The sequence below is a fragment of the Trachurus trachurus genome (genome assembly GCF_905171665.1).
Source record: "Trachurus trachurus genome assembly, chromosome: 6".
NCBI lineage: Eukaryota > Metazoa > Chordata > Actinopteri > Carangiformes > Carangidae > Trachurus > Trachurus trachurus.
In genome coordinates, this window is record NC_139897.1 from 9890407 (window position 1) to 9910420 (window position 20014).

General features: G+C 41.2%; 1 protein-coding gene across 1 annotated transcript; it reads right to left on the bottom strand.

Moving 5' to 3' along the window:
- Positions 1 to 11979: 11979 nt before the first annotated feature.
- dnaaf4 (dynein axonemal assembly factor 4) lies at positions 11980 to 17002 on the bottom strand (the record flags this gene model as incomplete). The annotated part of the gene is made up of 9 exons (XM_083973387.1): positions 11980 to 12098; positions 12266 to 12371; positions 12835 to 12988; positions 13072 to 13181; positions 13860 to 14002; positions 14425 to 14635; positions 14750 to 14883; positions 16230 to 16377; positions 16880 to 17002. The coding sequence occupies 9 exons, from the start codon at positions 17000 to 17002 to the stop codon at positions 11980 to 11982; spliced, it is 1248 nt and encodes a 415-aa protein (XP_083829513.1).
- Between the last annotated feature and the right edge of the window lie 3012 nt (positions 17003 to 20014).

Below are 20014 nucleotides of genomic sequence, written 5' to 3' on the forward strand. Positions count from 1 at the left end.
AAAATACAAAACAAAAAAAAACAGACACAGTCACATAAACAAAAGAAAAAAAAAATCCCATCACCATATTTGTTTCAGGTTTCACTTTTATTCAGTATTAGGTTGGTTTTGAATTTGGTCATCAACTCAACAGCAGAAACAGTGATCAGCCTGAATGAGGAAACAACACTGATGTGGTAATGTTGGTCTCTCTCTGGCTCTGCAGCTCTCCTTAATCCCGAACCTCTGTCTGAAACGTTGGTCCTTCCTCCCTCCCTCTCCTCTCAGGACTAATCCCGGTTCAACCTTTGATTTTAACCTCAGCTCTCGCCCTTGATCTCTCTCTCCCTCGGCAGGGAGAGAGAGGGAGAGAGAGAGGAACAGAGGGAAGAGGGATAAAGTGACTAATCAGCTTCCTGCTGCTCCTCTCTTCATGCTCTTTGTTGGCTTTCGGCCCTTTAGCCTGTCTCTTTGCTACCTGCATGCAGACAGACAAACACGCAGCCACATGTTATGATATGCACAGACTACACATGTATATACGTACTGGTGGTTTGATCTGGTTCCCTGGTGGACTCCATTGTGAGGGGGCAGGAAACAGCTAATCCAGTCCGAGCCGACCCAGCCAGGGATCTGTTGCTCATATAATCACGCTGGCAGGAGTTCTGCTGTGGGAATAGTAGAAAGTAAAAAATCTATCTTTCACATCTCCAGTGGCCTTGGTCTGTGCTGAGGGTGGTGGTGGAGACAGGCCGGGGCCAAAAGGCTCCTGATATTTTCAGTGCTAAAAAGGTCACATCCCCTACTGCCATCAACATTTTATTCAGAGTGTGAGGAGAACAACACATAATGAAAAAGATTATATATTTAAGGATTTTATTAATTCATACATTTATTTATTTTACAAACATTTATTCTGTAATGAAATGCAGGACATACTTTGACAAAAGATCTTATGGTAGTTGTGTGAAACGGAGCAAAGACCCACCTCATGTGATCTGATGTAGGAAAACAGGTGCAAACTAAAGGAGAAAATGGTGCAGCAATTTAATGTGATGTTAAAGGGATAGTAGTATTTTTTTTAAAGTGGGGTTGTATGATCTACAAATAGCCCCTAAGTACTTATTACTACTTATATTATAGCGAACAATGGAACTGTGTTTTTTTTTCAGGTAAAACCTCTTTTAGGCCGCGAAAATAGGCCATTTCTTTGGGTCTGTTCACAACACTAAATCTCTGGGCTGGCGTTGCAAACGGGACGAGTGCAGAGAGTCTTCTACTGCAATTAAAGTACTTAGGGGCTATTTGTAGATCATACAACCCCACTTTTAAAAAAAATGCTACTATCCCTTTAAAACGAAGTGAGTCTTGTGAGGTTATTTCAAGTACGTTTTTCAAAGATGTTCTACAAACCGTCTCTTCAAAGTTCACCTGGAATTAAACAAACGTTACAACAACCTGCTTACTCACATTGCATTGTGGTTTCTTAGGCCGCGATGAGGTTTCACTGCAAAAACTTTAAACATCAGGAATCTGTTTAATTTTAACCCATCACAGACCTCAGATCAGCTCGTGGTCTGATGAGGACTCTTTATTCAAAGGAGCAACATTAGGACACTGCCTGCCTGGCGGTGGGGGTGGCACAGGATCTTGTTGTGGGCAGAACTTAACGAGCATATTCACAGTGCAGATATTCAAATGTCTGAAATGACATTTGAATATCCATTCTGAGAAAAACAAACACTTTTGATATGACAAGCCGACCGACAGTCTGACAGAAAACCACCATTGATGGTACAAGAAACGCGTCCTTTATCAAGAAAGAACGTTTCAAAAGGCTGAATTCAAAACTGCAGAGAAAGAAGAGGATAAAAAAAAAAATTCTTTTCATTTCCTGTTTGAAAACTGTGTCCAGCCATTCTTTCTTATACAGCGAGTGTGCATGAAGACACACGTGCACACACACCAGATTACGGTCATGGTGCACAGCATGAGTGCTATTCATTCCACTTCCTATTTCAGCTTTGTTTGATAATTTCACATGGACTAAAGTCAGCAGCCCACGCAAAACAGCCTGCACGTGCACACACACACACACACACACACACAAACACTGAGTCACACAGCAGAATAAAGGAACAGCCAGGAGGAGATCCCCATTTCTTCCATATCAGGGTTCCTTTGAAAACTTCGACCCAGAGCTGAATGAGAGGTTTCATTGAAGCCATTCACCTCAATGATCTGCTCTGATGTACTCACAATCAACCATATCTGTCATACATGGCTAGGCCTGAGAGAGAGAGAGAGAGAGAGAGAGAGAGAGAGAGAGAGAGGGTGAGGGGATAGTGAAACAAAGAAAGATATGAAGTTTGCAAGAAAGAGAGAAAGAAACAAAAAAAAGAAAGAAGGAAAGCTAGAAAGAAAGTAGTATGTCATATGACATGTACATTCACGTACCACTGTCTATTTCACACACATACACACACGCACGCACGCATGCACACACATCAGAAAGTCAACAGTGAGAGGTGGGACACAAGCATGGTCTTTAGTTCTGCCTTTTTCACAACCAGACAGTAATGGTATCAATTTACCATGGGCATTACCTGCACACACACGCGCATACACGCATGCACGCACGCACGCACGCACGCACGCACGCACGCACGCACGCACGCACGCACGCACGCACACACACACACACACACACACACACACACACACACACACACACACACACACACACACACACACACACACACACACACACAGAGTAATCCCTTACTTAAAGGATAATTTCATGGGGGTCTGTCTTGAAGGTGAAATCCAGACACTTCTTTGCTTCACTGCTGTCAAAGTCAAATACAACATGTCCATACATGGACATTTATTATGTATGTTTATGTAATGTGTTTGTGGAGATACCAAGGAGACTGCTTCACCAAACACAAACTGTACCGAGACGTTCAAACTTTGAACATGGTTGAGACCAAAGGTGTTGAGAAATGACAGGAAAACAACAGAGCCTGCGATGAGGTAGAGGCGATCATTGCCTCCATTAAACTCCATTATATTTAACTTTAACCACACAGCTGTAATACAAATCATACAGATGTGCTGCTTTAGTACCAAAGTACTCCTACTACAATACTACAAAGTATCACTAAAAAGCAGTTCAGTTCAATGTGTCCTCCACATTAAAATGCTTTGTTTTTGATAAGACAGTAGATGATTGTTGAGTATTGTTAAGTCTATGCACCTGTTGAATTTATGTCTGTATGAGGCAGAAACATGTATTGTATGTATGTAATATGTATGTGTTTGCGCGTGTGTGCATGCATGTGTGTGTGTTTGGCCGGCCCCCCCCTTCATGTCTAATCCCTGCGATAGAGTGGAGATCATGAGAAGCCCTCTGGCCCAGCAGCGTGCTCCACTTTGCCATATGTCAGATCTGCTACATTCTTCTCAGCCTCCTCAATCATTTCCATCATTTACCACAGAACAGACCCCCACCCTCTCCAACTCCCTCTCCATCCATCCACACCTTTTTGTGTTGGGATAATTGTTGCTTTTCTGACTGAAAAGAGAGAAAGGAATGAAAGGCGATCCTACGTGACCAACTGCATTTTGACATCATCTACACGTCCCCTAACGGAGTGGGAGAGGGGGCGGGAGAGCAGGGGCCACAACAGTCTAATCCACAGTTTCTTCAACATCAACAACCACAGGTCAATCAGTCTCATCTGCGTTCCACAGCTCACAGGAGTTCATCATCAGTAAACTACAGAGTGGGTCACAGAACATGATGTGACACCTGATTATTGCGACACAAGCTGTATCAATTATGAGGAGTGGGGGTCACAGATGACTTCATCTGAAATATCAGTGAGACAAGTTACCTCCCATTGTGCAGCTGTTGTATCTTTGTCACATAGAAGTAGAAAAAGAGCTTCCTCATCATGTGGGACACTTTAACTCAGCGGTGTAAAACCTGTGATGAAACCAGCTTCACTTCTCTCTCCCTCTGTGTTTGCCTCTCATCTGTGGTTTGATGAAGCTTTTTTATTGAGGCAGTTGAAGTCCTGCTAAGCCACACAGCTCTATACATACCAGGCTCTGATGCTGGAGTGTCTGGCCGATCGCCCCGCTCTAGTGCTGCCGCAGCAGCAGGACTTTGAAGTCCCTCATTCATCCATCTCTTTCTCCTCTCTCTCTTCTCTATCAGTGTACTGCTCAGGACTAATACCATAATGATGTAAAGAGGCAGAGGAGGAGGGGCTTTAAATTAGAGCGCCGTCTTTCTGTCTCATTGTGTGTAATAGCTCTTATTGTGAGAGCTGTCAGGCCACAAGTGATCTCTGAAGGAGGGATAGGGCCATTCCCTCTGCCACCCAGAAGAAATCATGAAGGGAGAAGTGGATCAGGAGAAGGAGTAGGGCCAGAGTAAGTGGGCTCAGACCAAAGCAGAGAGATGTGAGAGAGTGCCAGCGCTGCTCGGATTTTAATTAAAACGCCCGGAGGAATTCTAAATACCTCTATTCTCTCTGGCTCCGGGTTCAGAGCTTAATGTGTTAGAAAACTTGTCTGGGTTTTAATGGGCGATGGAAGAGAGAGGGGCTGATGAAGAGGATGCTGAGAGCAAATGAGAGGCTGTTTACAGATAAAGCCATTACCATTCCTCATTAATCAATTAACTCTTTCATGGATAATGAAAAGACTCATTAACTCCTGGTAAAAAAGGCCATGGGGGGCTCGTTAAGAGAAGAGGGCTACAGGCCTGGAAATGTGCTGAGAGGCATTTGAAAACAAAACTAAACTAAACAATGGTAAAAGAAAATCAGCATTTTAAACCCTGCTCATTTAAAAAACGGTATAATACTTTCCCTTTCCTTTCCTTTCCTTTCCTTTCCTTTCCTTTCCTTTCCTTTCCTTTCCTTTCCTTTCCTTTCCTTTCCTTTCCTTGCCTTTCGCTTCAGACAATGTCAGACTCTCACCCTGTGGGTCCTTCAGGTTTAGGGTAAGCACAGTGACTGTTTCCTTCCTCTGCATATTTTATCAGTCTGCACATTGAGCATCAACAACAACAGCTTTGTGTGAAGAGAGTGGAATAACAACAGGGTGAACTCTAGGAAAATGTGAAAAAAATGTCTAAAAGTTTACAGAAAAGAGAGACAATTTGCTCCTTTTAAATATAATTCTTCCTTCAAACTTGAATAAGTGGAGCAGAGTTGCTTCAAGCTGACTGAGAGCAACACTGCAAAATATTTCTCAGTGATCCTCTGCATTATATAATCTCTATTTCAATGATCTAGTCACAGTCCAGTTCAAATGGAAACCTCCAGAGCTGTGGTGCTGCCACATGCTGCACAGACAGACAGAGACATAACTACATTTCAAAGTTCTGCAGAGAGGATGTGGCCTCTTTGAGTGACAGGTGGTCACTCAAAGGGTCAGCACCTGCCACAAACCAGCAAGCTCCAAATAGGTAGGGATACTCAGCATAGTCTATAATAGCATTTTGTGATCATTGATATTATTGTTAGCTAATCAGAGTTGTATGGTGGGGCTGTGTTTTAAAAATGTACGTGTAGTTATCATGCTGTACATTCAAATAATCAATTAAATATTATCATTTTATTCTACACTCTCCACCAATCTCTTTCTCTCTCTCTCTCTCTCTCTCTCTCTCTCTCTCTCTCTCGCTCTAACCTTTCTCAGACTTTGCTGCTCACTTCCTTGGAAAATGTGCTGGGAAGAGAAGTTGGTGCGACTGAGGGGCAGTTGGATTTAAGGCTCTTTTCAGTCGCAGAGTGAGACTCTATAAAAGAGGCAGTGAGGCATGCTGGGTGGCAGGGAGCAATCTGCTGGCTGCCTCTACCTGAGAGGAAACACAGGACACACACCCGCATGCACACATGCACACGCTCACACTAACATCCATACCAATGGGCTGTCAAGTGCAGCTGAGAGAAGCTGTGAGTGGGGCGATAACAATGGACCCTTGGGGCCACAGAGTGACCCCAAGGAGTCTATAATTCAGAGAGGGGGTAGGCTATCATTCATACACTCATACACACTCTCTGAACAGAGTCACAGGGGCAAGACAGGCAGTTCCTTATCACCGAGGAGAGGCGGAGGGAAGGAGGGAGGAGGAGGGAAGAAACATAAGAGGAGGGCTGAAAGGAGAGGAAGGAGAGGGATGCAAAGAATAGAGAGGGTGTAAATAGATTTCAATAGTGCATTACAACAGCAAAATAAGTTCTAAAAACAATAAGTTTGTAAGTAGTAAGCAAAAAAAGCGAAATCAGTCAGGAAAAAGTCCCTATTTAACAGGAAGAACGAACAGAAGCAGATGCTGGTCCATCAGGGCCCTGGTTGGGATGAGAGAGAGAGAAGGGGTGTTGGAGGGTCTTTCACCTCTGGAAGAGAAAATACCGGCAGAAATTGACAGAAGTGGAACAAGAACACAGAGCCCAAACCACAGAAGAAAGAAGATGCTGAGTTAGTGGACTGGATGCTTTATACAAGAGCCTGCACCAACTTTGAGCTTCAACAAACAGACATCAAACACGAAGAAAGTGTTTGCTTACTAGATTCAAACTAAAAGATTGTGCCAAGGAAAGGAGCCTGGAAGGATAGGAAAGGAAAGCATTCTGGGATTATAGTGTTCAAGTGTTGTAATAAGGAACTATGCGGTCTTCAGAGCCATTAAGAGCTTGAGGAGGATTTCATATTCTTGTCTGGATCTTAGAGAGAGAAATATGATCTCTTTTCCTGTTTCCTGTCAGTACTTGATTGAGTAAGAAACTTGTTGGGATCCAGCCAAGGGGTCACCAACCCATGGACTAGTTTTTGTTTTGAGATACAGTACAATTGCTGCAGATACCCCCCTTCATGTGAAGGAGGTGAAATAAAAAGTTGTTAGGGTTAGGGTTAGGGTTAGGATGAACCCTATGGAGCTTTGTAGGAAAGCAGTGCTAATTGTCCATTAGCCTAAGAAACAAGTTGATGGTTGATGGAGGAGTTACAGTATTAGAGCTGATCAGCATGTTCTACAGCTGTTGGTAAGGAGGGGTTAAGGATAAACACAAACAGCTTTTAACGTAACAAATGAATTTGTACTGTTCAAGTGTTGCTCAGAGTCAAAACTGCAGAAAACTGAGAATCTAACTTTAGTCTCTTTTAGTTTATTTGTCTTGGATTTTCATCACATTTGTCAGTTTCATTTCTCACATCAACTCCATCTCCAAGTGCAACAGACCACTGTTTTCAGCAAAACGTCATGATAAGCCTTCATCCACGACCTGCACATCAGACGAAGGTGGCAACGAGCTGGTGAGGAAAAGGCAGCATTTAGCAGCCGGCGAGAGGTTCGACAACAAAACAGAGTTTACAAGACAACTCATGTTGTGCTTAAAATCATCATGTTGATACATGCACAGCTCTGAGTGAAGACTGATCTTGCTCTGACTTTGTAAAAAGCACAGTTATACTACCACACAGAAGAGAACTGACACTAAAGCAGCAAAATACAGACATTTCTCTCTCTCTCTCTCTCTCTCACACACACACACACACACACACACACACACACACACACACACACACACACACACACACACACACACACACACACACACACACACACACACACAGTTTTTCAGCTCATTAAGCAGTAGGTTGCGTATCTAATCAGGTTTTGTATGAATGGTGCAGGGTCATTATGATCTAATTTACCTTTAGTGGTTATTCAGCTGGGCAGAAAGAGAGGGAAGAGGAAGGAGGAGGAAGGACAGACTATGGTCCGGGTCTGAAGGGAACTTGTGCACCTTATTTATTCTTCATACTGGCAAGAATTTATTCTGTATAACTCCACAACAAAGATTATGCGCATACGCAACGTTAAGTTCACCATGTAGGTAGATTTCATGCAGCAAATTTCTCACTGTGAATTACAGTAATATCTAAATCTGATGAATTATTCTGTTTCCATCTTATTGTTCTTCAAGGTTATGGTTGTTAAAATAACAAGATGTGTTCTCTCAAAATAAGACATCGCGATTGCTAACTAAAGATCTATTTTTAAGCACAACTTATACATATTATGCATGTGTTTTACCCCTTAATCTACTGTAAATCTATCTATATACCATGAATTGATATACTTATGTATTACCATAAACATTAAAATAATGTTATATAATATGTGTAACAAATGTGGATAAAGAAAAATGTGGAGCCATGACTGACATGCAGTTAATAAAATAGATAAAATCTAATAGTTAAACATAAATATAAAAATCTTAAATTATATGGAAAATTGTATTTTAGTTATAGTAGCGTGATTTACATATTTACATCTCCCTCAGTCTGTAATATCATTGTAGCATCTTTCATCAGTGTATTGTTCTGCTCAAATAGTCCAGGTTAACTTTCATGTTCTGGTTCAGTCTCATCATGTTTAGTTGTATTTCCAGCAGTGGTGGAACATGAAATGTAGCTAAATGTAACAAAAATATTTGTCACTGACATGTGATGTTGGATCAGGAAGAAAACTGTCAGTTATATCATTGAGAAACAAAGAGTTCAAAACCCATTTTTCTTTTTTTTGACAGGCACAATGTCCCATAGAGACCAACTGGCCCCGACGTTGGACCCCAGGAGCTGTTGCATGGTGCAGCAACAACATGTCCACATGGGGATTGACTTTTCTTCAAGTGTGTAAAATGGGTTAAAGAGTGGTGTCCAGGAGCAGCAGTGTGTGTCCTGGTCAGCAAGCAGAATAAAAGCTTCCATATGGTACTAGTAAGTCAGCTCCAGCACCCTGCCGGGAGGGCTGACCACCTGCCAATCAAACACAGTTCACAGAATAACAGGAAGGTGTTAAGAGCTCAGGGGGGACTCAAACAGGACGTGGACACAGAGGGGTGGAAAAGAGGAGAACGGTTTATTGAAGAGAATTTGTTGCACTAGGGGCTGTTGGCAGGGTGGTGGTGGTGGGGAGGTGTAGCTTGGGCTGGGTATCATCTCACGGTTATTGATACAGATTCTGCCTGCCAAGTTCTTATCAAACACATTTAAACAAAAAACACAAAATGTGTCTTTGTATGAGTGTGGTCTTACAGGTCATTACAGGTGCAATGTAAAGGCCGTGCTCTCAGTTAGGCTCCTCTTCAGGTCAGTTCCAGTGAGTTCTGATATCAAACAGTACTTATCATATCCTTCTAATACTAATACACAGGAGATACAAATGTTAGATGCACTGTGATATCTGTAACTTTGCCTAACTCAGCCACCACTGTCTCTGTTTTACTTTCTCATTCATCCTCCCCTCAGGGACTGTAATTAGCCATAACTCTGATATAATGTTCATTGTAGGTGCTTCCTGTCAGCTGGAACTGACCTGTTCCAGCTGTAAATTTCCTGTTTTGTTTTTCTATTAGCATCAGGCTGGTATCAAGTGACTGGACAGATTGGAGATGGAGGCTGTGAGAGCTCGACACTTGAAATCACATTAAAGTCTGGTGATAGTTCTCATGCTCCTGAGAATTATTGTGAGTAAAACCTTTAAAATTAGACAGTCATTTATACCACTGTTCATAAAATTCATTTTTATTCAATTGAAATTAAATGTTTTGTAAATAGAGAATCAATGTGTAACTAATTTGTGGCCAAAAAGGGTGTTTTGTGAGGTCACAGTGACCTTGACCTACAGTATGACCACATAAAGTCAGTCAGTTCATCCTTGAATCCAGTTGAGTGTTTGTGACAGGTAATGAAATTCTCTCTGGTAGTTCCTGGAACGTTTCATTCACAAGAAAGTAAATTCACCGTGACCTTGATGTTTCAACATCAAAATATAATCAGTTCATCCTTCAGTCCAAATGGCTGTTCTGGAGAAATATTATGTTCACGAGAATGCAAAATTCAGATGGATAACCGGAAAACATTCTGCCTCCACACTGAGGCATAAAAACCTGCAATTTGTGGAAAAATACTATGATCACAACAATATCATTTTGCCTCTAAAGGTCTTCGTGTTTTGTCCATTAGAATAAAACGTAAAATTGTCCCACCACAAAACTTCTCACCGAAGCTAATGCAATGAGGTTCTACCAGGAACTTGTGTATGCGCCTCCATTTGCCTCATTTCAAAGCACTCGCATTAATCTTTTGTAATAACACTTCAACATTTGTGGTTGTCTATGCATGGAGGAATTGTGTTTCTTCAAATGCTTTAGAGAAGTCATTCACTGACAATCATGCACTCAAACTGCTCGACCACAATGCAGCTCCACTACAAATCAAAGCCTCTTAATGATCCCATTCTGTTGACGCTGAATTTGAACCGTTTGTAATTCTTTGGGAAGCTTTTGGCACATTTGATTAGGAGATTAGAAGAAAACAGAAAATTGGCCGAAGAAAAAAAAAAATAAGAAAAGCGGCTTTGCAGGGTGTTTACAGATTTCAATTGTGTGGACTGACAGAGGGCAGGGTGTGTGGTCGACATGTTCAAGTGCTACTTCACAGTCACATAGGGCTGGAGCTCTGATCTGCTTAGATCATTGGGCTGACAAAAAATCTTTTCTGTGGACCCATATTTCAAAGCTGGTATGCTCAGTGCTGTGGACTAACCTGCACTCAGTTATGAGTCTGTATTATGTCACGTTCAAGGAATTTGAGAGAGGTTGGATGGCCTGTCAGAACCTGGGACTAATGACAGAGCTGTCAGGGTAGAAAAAAGCACCAAACCAACCACGTCTTCCAGAATCTTCTAGTAACTCACACCGGCCTTCCCATGACCCAGTGGCTCTGGGTCTTGACCTGCTGCGAGGTCTGATCAGTTGACCTCAATTTGCACTTCAGCTTCACATTAAAAAAGGGTTCAGAGAAAGTCTGTATTTGCAAAGAAAAGTGGCAATTTCCAAATCCCTTCAATGTGAAATGGACATATTATCATACTGTAGAGTGAGCGGTGTGGAGAGAGGATGGGTAGACTGGTGTGAACTTAGTAAAAGCTAATAATCAGACCACAGACACTCCTCTTTGTCTAGAGAAGACCTGTGCTCTTCTGTCCATCACCAACAACCACTGATGTGTCCCTGATAGAAGAATAATCAAGATCCTTTACTAGTAAGTAAGTAAAAGTTTGAATTCATGATGAAAAAAACATAATAGACAAATAAAACATGACAGGTTACCAGCAAAATGTGCAGTGGCAAGAAAACGTAAGTCCAGCCTTATCTGTGAATTAATAAGTGTGATGGAAAAGAATGAACTAAAGACTGACTGGAATCAGGAGGAAACCTGCAAACCAGACTGAAGACCTGGATTTGAAGTTCTACCTTGACTTCTTAAAAAAACACAAATGTTTTGAGCTTGACTGAGGACACGGTGGACAATGGAGACAATTCAGGGCCAAAACAACTTTCCCTAGATGTGGCACTGAGCTAAGATGACTCACATGATGCTCAGGCTCACGGTGCGGCTCATTTATTAGCTCTTTATCACAGCAGCTGGAATATTTGTTAAAATGAATGTTTGTTTGGTAGCATGTTTAGAATGATGATAAATGAACCTTGAACCTTTGTTTAATATAGTAAAATCTAGTCATACTGCCCAAAATGACCACCTTATCATGACACTTTCAATTCAAGTTGACTATTTTTATTTTATTTACAGAGTCCACGCTGAGATTGAAACCACTGACTTCATGAGGTGAAACATTTGACCACATGAGGGCGCTCTGCACACACTTATAAAGTGTCTCCCTTACACTCTACATGTTCTCCACAAACACTCATTGACTGACATTAGCAGTTGTGTATTTTCATGTAAGCACCTAATGTACCTTTCCTATCTTCCAGTAAGCCTGCAGCTTCAGTATGGTTACTGCTATACAACTGCCATTGGTTCTCTGTTGTCATTTACTAAATCGTTTAGTGACAGACAAAATATCGTAAGCAGCCATAACTGATATGCACAGTGAGTATTTCTGTCTTACTGAGTCTCTGAGCTCTCTGCAGTGCCTTGAATAATGTCTCGTATCCTCTGTGTGTCTGCCCGCAGTGCTTCATTGTGACAGTCTATCTTCAGAGCAGCCTGGTAGTCTTGTAACCCTGAGAAACATGTCAGAAAAACATCAGCTGAAAGCACAGAGCAGGTGGCAGTTACCGTCATCATCCGGAGACACATGCTTACACATGATTGCCATTGAAATCCAAATATAAAATTGAAATATGTATAATAGTGTGCCAAATCAAAGACAAGGTGTGGCTGTTCAGACCTTCTGCATAGAGCTGTAGCTGGCAGAAAGCAGATCCTCTGCGTACATGGGCCCTGGCTCTGGCAGCTGCATTAGCAGCAACTGGTGGAGTCAGCAGATCAAGGGCCTGCAAGGACACATTTTATGAAGACATTTAATCACCTTAGTACTAAAGCTTTAATTTCAGACTAACTCACAAACTGAAGTGTCATGTCAGAGGTGGTAATATAGAAGGAACTAAACCTGAAACTGAAAACATGGGTCTGTACAGAGCTGTTTGTGTTATTATGGGTGACTTCTGGTCCGTTCAACATTGTACACACTTTCAGCTATAATTTAAGGTAGAGACTCTGACTGGCTTCCTCTATAGTCTATCCATCCATCCATCCATCCATCCATCCATCCATCCATCCATCCATCCATCCATCCATCCATCCATCCATCCATCCATCCATCCATCCATCCATCCATCCATCCATCCATCCATCCATCCATCCATCCATCCATCCATCCATCCATCCATCCATCCATCCATCCATCTAAAGGACTTTGCAAGTAGAAAATAGAAAAGGTAAAACCACAGTACAGACCTCAGAGGAATCCTCAATGGCCTTGTGAAGATTTCTTAGCTTCAGGTGACACGCAGCCCTGTTTGAGTACAGAGCTGGGATCTTTCTGTTGAGTCTGATAGCCAGGTTGTAAGCGTTCACTGCACTCAGGTAGTCCCCAGTTGCAAAATATTTGCTGAAAGAGTTTCAGAGTTTCAGTGTAATGTGTCAGTAACAAATGAGCATTGTTAAAGAGATTTCAGAGGAGGCTTCACTTACTCTGCTTTGTCCTTTAACCAGTCGGGGTTCTTGTTCTGCTCCGTCAGTTCCTTCAGCTCTTCAACATCTGCATTTACAGCACGTCTGGCTTCGGCTTGTTTTTTGAGCCACTGTTTCATTAAAGCATAAAAAGTGCAAACATAAAAAAATTAAAATTATAAAAAAATTTTATATTCAGGACATCGCCAAGCAAAGAGACCACTTCTCTGTAAGAACAATAGAATCTGTGCTCCTTAGAAGTGATTCGATGAATTAATTGATTGATTTTCACATGGGACAGATGCTGCTTGGCACTGCAATGTGTTTTTCTTTATGAACGTCCTCTCTGCTAAACTCCATCACTTCAATCCAACTTGTTCTCAGAGGCAGAGCTGTGAGCAACGTAGCTGCTGTATATGTGAGAGGACACTGTCTGGCCCAACCCTGTCACTAATGCCACGCTGCATCACAATTTAATTTATTTCAGTTCCTCCTTTCATGTACATGGAGCATGCATACCAATGAAATCACTTTGACTAAAACTTAACTTCCCTTTAAAATATACACTGTTATCCCTCTAAGTTAAAATAATTTTGTTTTCAGACATATTCCTCTTTGTATTCCTATTATAAAGGTTAATTGTGATTTATTTTTAGCATGATATGTTTGGAAGAGATTGATCAATAAAGCTTTGAAAAGATATACATTTTGCCTATCAACAAAAAATCACATTGTCCCAATCATTTCATGACAAGAGGTAAAAATATATATATTTCAACTTCATGGGCAATAGTGTAGTTAAATCTCACCTCTTCCTCCTCCTGTACCCGTGATTCCCTGAGGGCTGTTGGGAAAACCCGTGGGGTAAATGTGACTTGAATGTTACCAACAGGTCTTGGTGGAGGCAGGGGTGCTTGTTTCTTCTTGCACTGCGGTTCACTGCTTCTACGATCTAAACACAGGAATATGTTCATTAACATACCACAACCAACAATAAGTAGAGAATTGAGCTGCAAAATTAATCAAAAATATAACTGAAATCCCAGTATGACCAAGTGCAATATCTAATATCACAGGAGCTGCAGTTGTTAAAGTGTGATAACACTGTTGTGCATTTTTAGCAAACTCTGTGGTGCTACAAATAATAATTTTCTCCAAATGAAGGAACATGTTTGCCCGAACGAAACATTTCCAAATATTTTCAGTAAAAAAAAAAATATATATAAAAAAAAGAATTACAAAAATGATCGGTCAAACTGAAATTGTGACTCAAATCACAATTGCAATCTGACAAAATTATTACGAAATGATTTTTTTTTTTTTGCATATTGGGCAGCCCTAAAAAAGAAAGAGCAAATCTGATCATTTACAAACCCTGTTTGACATTTCTTCCAACGGAGCATCTGTTTTCTTGCTTCTCTGTTATGGCTTTCGGTTTGTTCTGATTGTCTCTCTTAATGTGTCCTTTTGCCTTTTCTTCTGCTTGTTGTTTCTGTCTCAGTTGCCAAGCTTCCAATTCTGCCGTGGTTTTCTCTCGCTCTGCATCCTTCATTTTCTGGATGCTGTCTCTTTCCTCCTTTTCAAGCTGAGATCAAATAAAACGCACTTTGTATATAAATTCCCATACATTTGACGATTTATAATTTTGGTTGCCTGCTGATGCTATGTGAGCAGATTGTGGCGTCACTGTGGATGTTACCTTCATCATTGTCTCCAGCGCATATTTTTTCTCTGAATGCTGTTTCTTTGCCTTAGAACTGGACTCTGCAGAAAGTTTCTCCTGGTATTTCAACAGAGCTCTTTCTCTGATCTCCTTCTTTTTTTCTTTATCATCTGAAACACAGGTATTCAAAGAGTTGTATTTATTATTGTATTATAATTTGTGAAGGGGTATTCTTTGAGAGAAATTGTGCTGTCAGACTTTTATTGCAGTAATGATAACATCATAAATACATTTGTTTATCTGTGTCCAATTTTCTAGCTAATCCATCACCTTGTATCAATGTGTGTGATTAGATAACTGAATATCCTTCCTGTAAAACCAACTTCAGGATTGTTTCCTGGTTGTAGTTGCAGGGGCAAAGGCACAGAGCCATGTGCACTCTCCTGCCTCTCCTCATCTGCCACTGTGTATACTTTGAAAACGATGGAGCAGTAGCAAGTGTTGGCAGGTGACAGCAGCTTTAAGGAGTGCGGAGGAGAGGCAGTGAGAAAATTAATCATGAAGCTGACCAGCTACGTATCATTCAATGGTGTGACTACTATTAATCTCATTCCATCAGTGTACAATCAACAAGGCCTTTCCTGTTGGAAACTGATGCACAGTCTCGCTCTCAGATGTGTGCTGGCTTAGTTGTGGCACAGATGTGCAGCTCTATTCTCTGAAATCTGAAATGTTGTTGGACGGAGTAACAACACATGATACTCCTTGTGGTTCAGCAGCTTCATCATTACATATGAAAAATAATTTGCTTCAGCGATGAGGTTCTACTAATCTCTAATTGGTTGAGCCCTGTAGTGGGTGGAGTGTGCAGTTGCAGTGGCTGCGAGACCCCTAGAGAGGTGGTACTCAATGGCCTCGTTCTCTCTGTTTGGGTCTGTCCATATTCACATCATTTTGAATCAGATCTGAATAAGGATTTTGGTTTATTATGGTTGAAGCAACTTGTCAATTTAACGGATAACCCAATCACTAAAAAAGGATCACTAAAATTAAACACTTAAACCACTTGTTGAGATAAAATGCCAAATGGCCTACTTTCAACCTTTAATTTACTTTTTGTATGCTTTTGATTTCTGGTAAAAACAAACAAACAAAAAACACTGGGAAATTGTTATGTTCCTCTGACTATTTTCTGTTAATTTAGGAGACATCCATGTGATTAATTATTAATTAGTTAATTAACCTAAATTAAAGGTTTGGCTATAACACTAGCATAATGAGTACATTTGTTTGATTGTATAAAAACAAATGTTAGCTACAGAGATGTGCAATGATTTGTTTTCTATAATAAAATAAACTACTGCTATTAATGTATCTAATGTGTGACCCCAGACACATTCAAAGCCCTGGATCTCCATTAACCCTTGAGCCACTGTTGATGCCATAAGGAAAAAGTTGCCTAGTTTAATTCACTTAGTTGACTGAAGTGGATGGAAGATCAGCTGGATGCCTTTACCTGTAGTTATCATCAGATGTTCCCAAAGTTTGTTGTTTCTCTTTGGCAACGTGAAGACTACAACATCACCTCCAACCTTCGCTGAGCTTCTGTCATCATCAACAGGTTCGAGCAGGAAGGCCTCAAACAGAAACGGAGGCTGATGCACCTGGGCACAAAGAAAATGAAGATCACTACAACGTGAACAGGTCAGTGGTAAAAACTGAACTGTTATTGAGGCTCAGGGCTCAACGTATTGCAGCTTACACTGCAACAGCTAGAATTACACATTATGTGAATCATGTGATACCTTATTTTCCAAACACCTCTAACAGGTAGCTGTCCTCACATTTAAATTAAAACAGCAAAAGCAGCAAAAGCTCCGTCACTTTTTTGTGTCGACAGAGGAGATTCACAGAGGCCGGGAGTGGCCATGGAGAGAAAAAATAAATACATTAAAACGTACTCCTGCACTCTCGGGCTCCGTAGTGAGTTGAACCCTCAGGGCCACCGTAATTTTGTGCTTTTGGACTGTAGTTTGACCCAGAGCGATAGCGAGGGGCCCGTAAAATACAAAGCTGACCTTAATCTCCTTTCTTCTGAGCTTATCTTACATCGTTGTTTTGTAGATGTTTGGGACACTGCCGTCAGTTGCTGTTGGCTTACTTCACCTTGAGGTATTCGTCTGTAGAGACGATGTCCACTGTCCCAGCTCTGGCTCCTTTTAAAGGCACATGGATGAAAACCGTGGTGTCGGTCTGTGTCCAGGAGTAGTCCGTCACTGACAGAGGCATTTCCAGACAGCTAACCTGACGGTCAGTCTCTACAAGAGTTTACCTGCCCCAAAAGACCGATGTGTTACGGTTAAAAACTGACTTCAGCCACAACAAAGAGGAGCCGTGAACAGTGAACAACACGTCGGTCTCTGCTGTTGTGTAGCGTCCTGTTGCTATGGTAACCAGAGAGGCAGCATGCTCCCTTCAGGTTTATCGGGAAAAGAAAGTGTTTGAGAGCCATAACCCAAATTTACAATACAGGCCAATAAAGATACAGGAATAAAACGTGTTCGACAAGTGTTTGACACGTGGAGGCAAGGTGTAACTTCCGACTGAAATATTTACACCTTTAGTAGACAATAAGAGAGGAACAAAGGGTACAGATAATAAAAATTGATATTTTTGGTTGGCTCAATAGGTTGTTCTATTAAATAGATCTAAGGATTTAACAGTTTTGTCATAGCCAGAAAAGTCTTTCTGAACTCTCTCTAGACTCTAAAGTAGTGTAGTTCATATTTGAGTAAGAAGACAAAGCAGCATATTGAATTTCACCACCATACCACCATCAAAGATATAAATTCTGCAAAAAAATATTTGAGAGTATTTGAATCAAGCAATACAAGCTTGTGTCCTGTGTGTCTGAGTGAGTTCATGTTCACCTATTGTAGGTATGTGTGGGAGCTGCAGCTGCGTATCTAAATCAAGCCTGATGACAAAGACTCTGATGGTGGCTGGCTTGTCTGGGAAACAGGGTGAGTTGTCCAGCCACAAACCCAAACACTGATATGAGCTCCATAGCAAAAGGAAAGAACATAAACACACACACCATAACTGATAATATGTCTCAGTGGATGACATTACTCACTTATCATTCACCAAATAAATAAATACAAGGAACACTTAGTAAATGGATCCTAATTTCAGGTTCATCATTTGCATTTGACCAAACACTGCATTCAAATGATGTTTGTTTCCAAACCTCATAAAGCCTCTGCACAATCTGTGAGCTCTCTGGTCTTTCCTTTGACCTGACAATCAAAGATATGTGATATCGTATTATCAGAATATTACAGAGATAATCACAAGGCCAGAGTTAATGTGACAAAAGTAAAGGTGAAATTCTTTTTTTTCTGTTACAAAACCACTTTGATTCTATAATGAACTTCAACATAATATCCAATCCCCTTATCAATAAGTTGTAAAACCTTTGAAGTGCTGGACACAATGTTCTCACAGGTTCTTTGTGATACAGTCTATCTCAAAGGAGAGTTTCAGTCATGTGAGATAAAGGCTATCTCAGTGTATCCTTAGCTTTACAGCACATTTCATTTAGCATTTCCACATCTCTCCCACAACTGAGGAAGCGTTGCACGTGTTAACAAGTTCACGTCTTTTATTGTGCAGTAAGGCTTGGAAAGGACAGTGAACTTCAGCTGACCTCAGTTTTTTCCTCACTGTCACTACAGAAAAAGCTATACATTATCTAAGGCTTTGGGTCACTGTGCTGTCAAGGTAAAGGAGGTAGAAGATAAGTCACTTTGGTTTCACGGAGTAGAGTTACATGAAGTCAGGGGCTTTAAAAGATATTTACTGGTTAATAATCATACATTTTATTTTGAGGCGCCTTTCATGGCACTCAAGGTCACCTTAAAGAAACAATTTTTAAAAAGACAATGTAAACAGACAAAGTAAAGACAATGTACTTCAACAATAAAACACATCTGCAATCTTCAACAATGAGAAATGCAGATGAGAGTTAGAGGGAATAGGCCTGTTTAAAAAGGTGGGTTTTCAGACGGGATTTGAAAGTGGAAAATGAGTCGGTGTCCTGATGTTGGGGCGGGGGGAGGGGGGGGGTTCCAGAGACGCTGAATTTTCTGCCCCAAGTGCTGGATAGGGAGGGACAGTGAGGCTCATAGACGTGGCTGACCTGAGTGTTGGGGAAGTGGTGTTGATGTGGAGGAGGTCAGAGAGGTATGGGGGACCAAGGTTATGGATGACCTTGAAGGTATGGAGCAGAATTTTAAAGTCCATGCGGAATCTGACCGGAAGATGGTGAAGCTGTTGCAGAACAGGTGTGATGGATGGATGGATGGATGGATGGATGAAGTCCTGGCCTGGTGATGATGCAGGCAGCAGAGTGAACTTGTGGGGGAGACCAAAGTGAAGGGAGTTGCAATAATCCAGGTGGCATGTGACCAGAGTGTGGACCAGGATGGCAGTGGAGTTGGGAGTAAGAGATGGACGGAGGCGGTTGATGTTGCATAGATGGTAATAGGCTGGTAGGATGGTAATGTTATTGATGTGAGTTTGGAATGACATAGTAGGCTACTGTCAAGGACCATTACCAACTACCAGACTTAAAGATTGGTTTCTGGGCTTTAATCACCTGTACAGTTTTATGTTACCCAAAACCAAAGTCACGTGGACTGGTAAGATTTAATTTTATTCGTTCTTTTGTATGCATTTTCTATGGGATTCTCTGTGTACGTCAGTTTTGAAACTTTGCACTTCTTGTGCAACTGGGATTAGGGATTGAGATTGAAACGATAGTAAAGTAACTGCTCTGCCTGCTGTATCCCAATTTTTTTTTACATGGCCAGACCAACCAATTAGCTACAAATAAACCTTGACTATTTGAATGTGGCATGATTGGTCGAACTGACAAGGACTAAATCAAATACTTTTCAGTTCTTGTTTCCTTTTCAGATGAAGCAGCAGAGTTTGGTGTTGGTTGGGGCAGTGGCATTTATGACTGGTTCATTGAGGCAATCAGTGGTGATGAACTTCAAAAATGTTAGATAAATAGTTTTTATGGGTGTAAAGATGAGGCCTGATTAGTGTCTGATGAGACCAGGATGTACCATTGTCTGGACTTTGGTCATCAGTGGTTGAACAACATGAAACGAAACTTATGTGGGGAAATAAGAAAATACCCTGAAGTGATTACATTAAAAATATTTTAATTTCAGGCTGGTGTTCAGCTCAGTTGGTAGAGCAGCAGCCCCATGTGTTGAGGCTACAGACCTC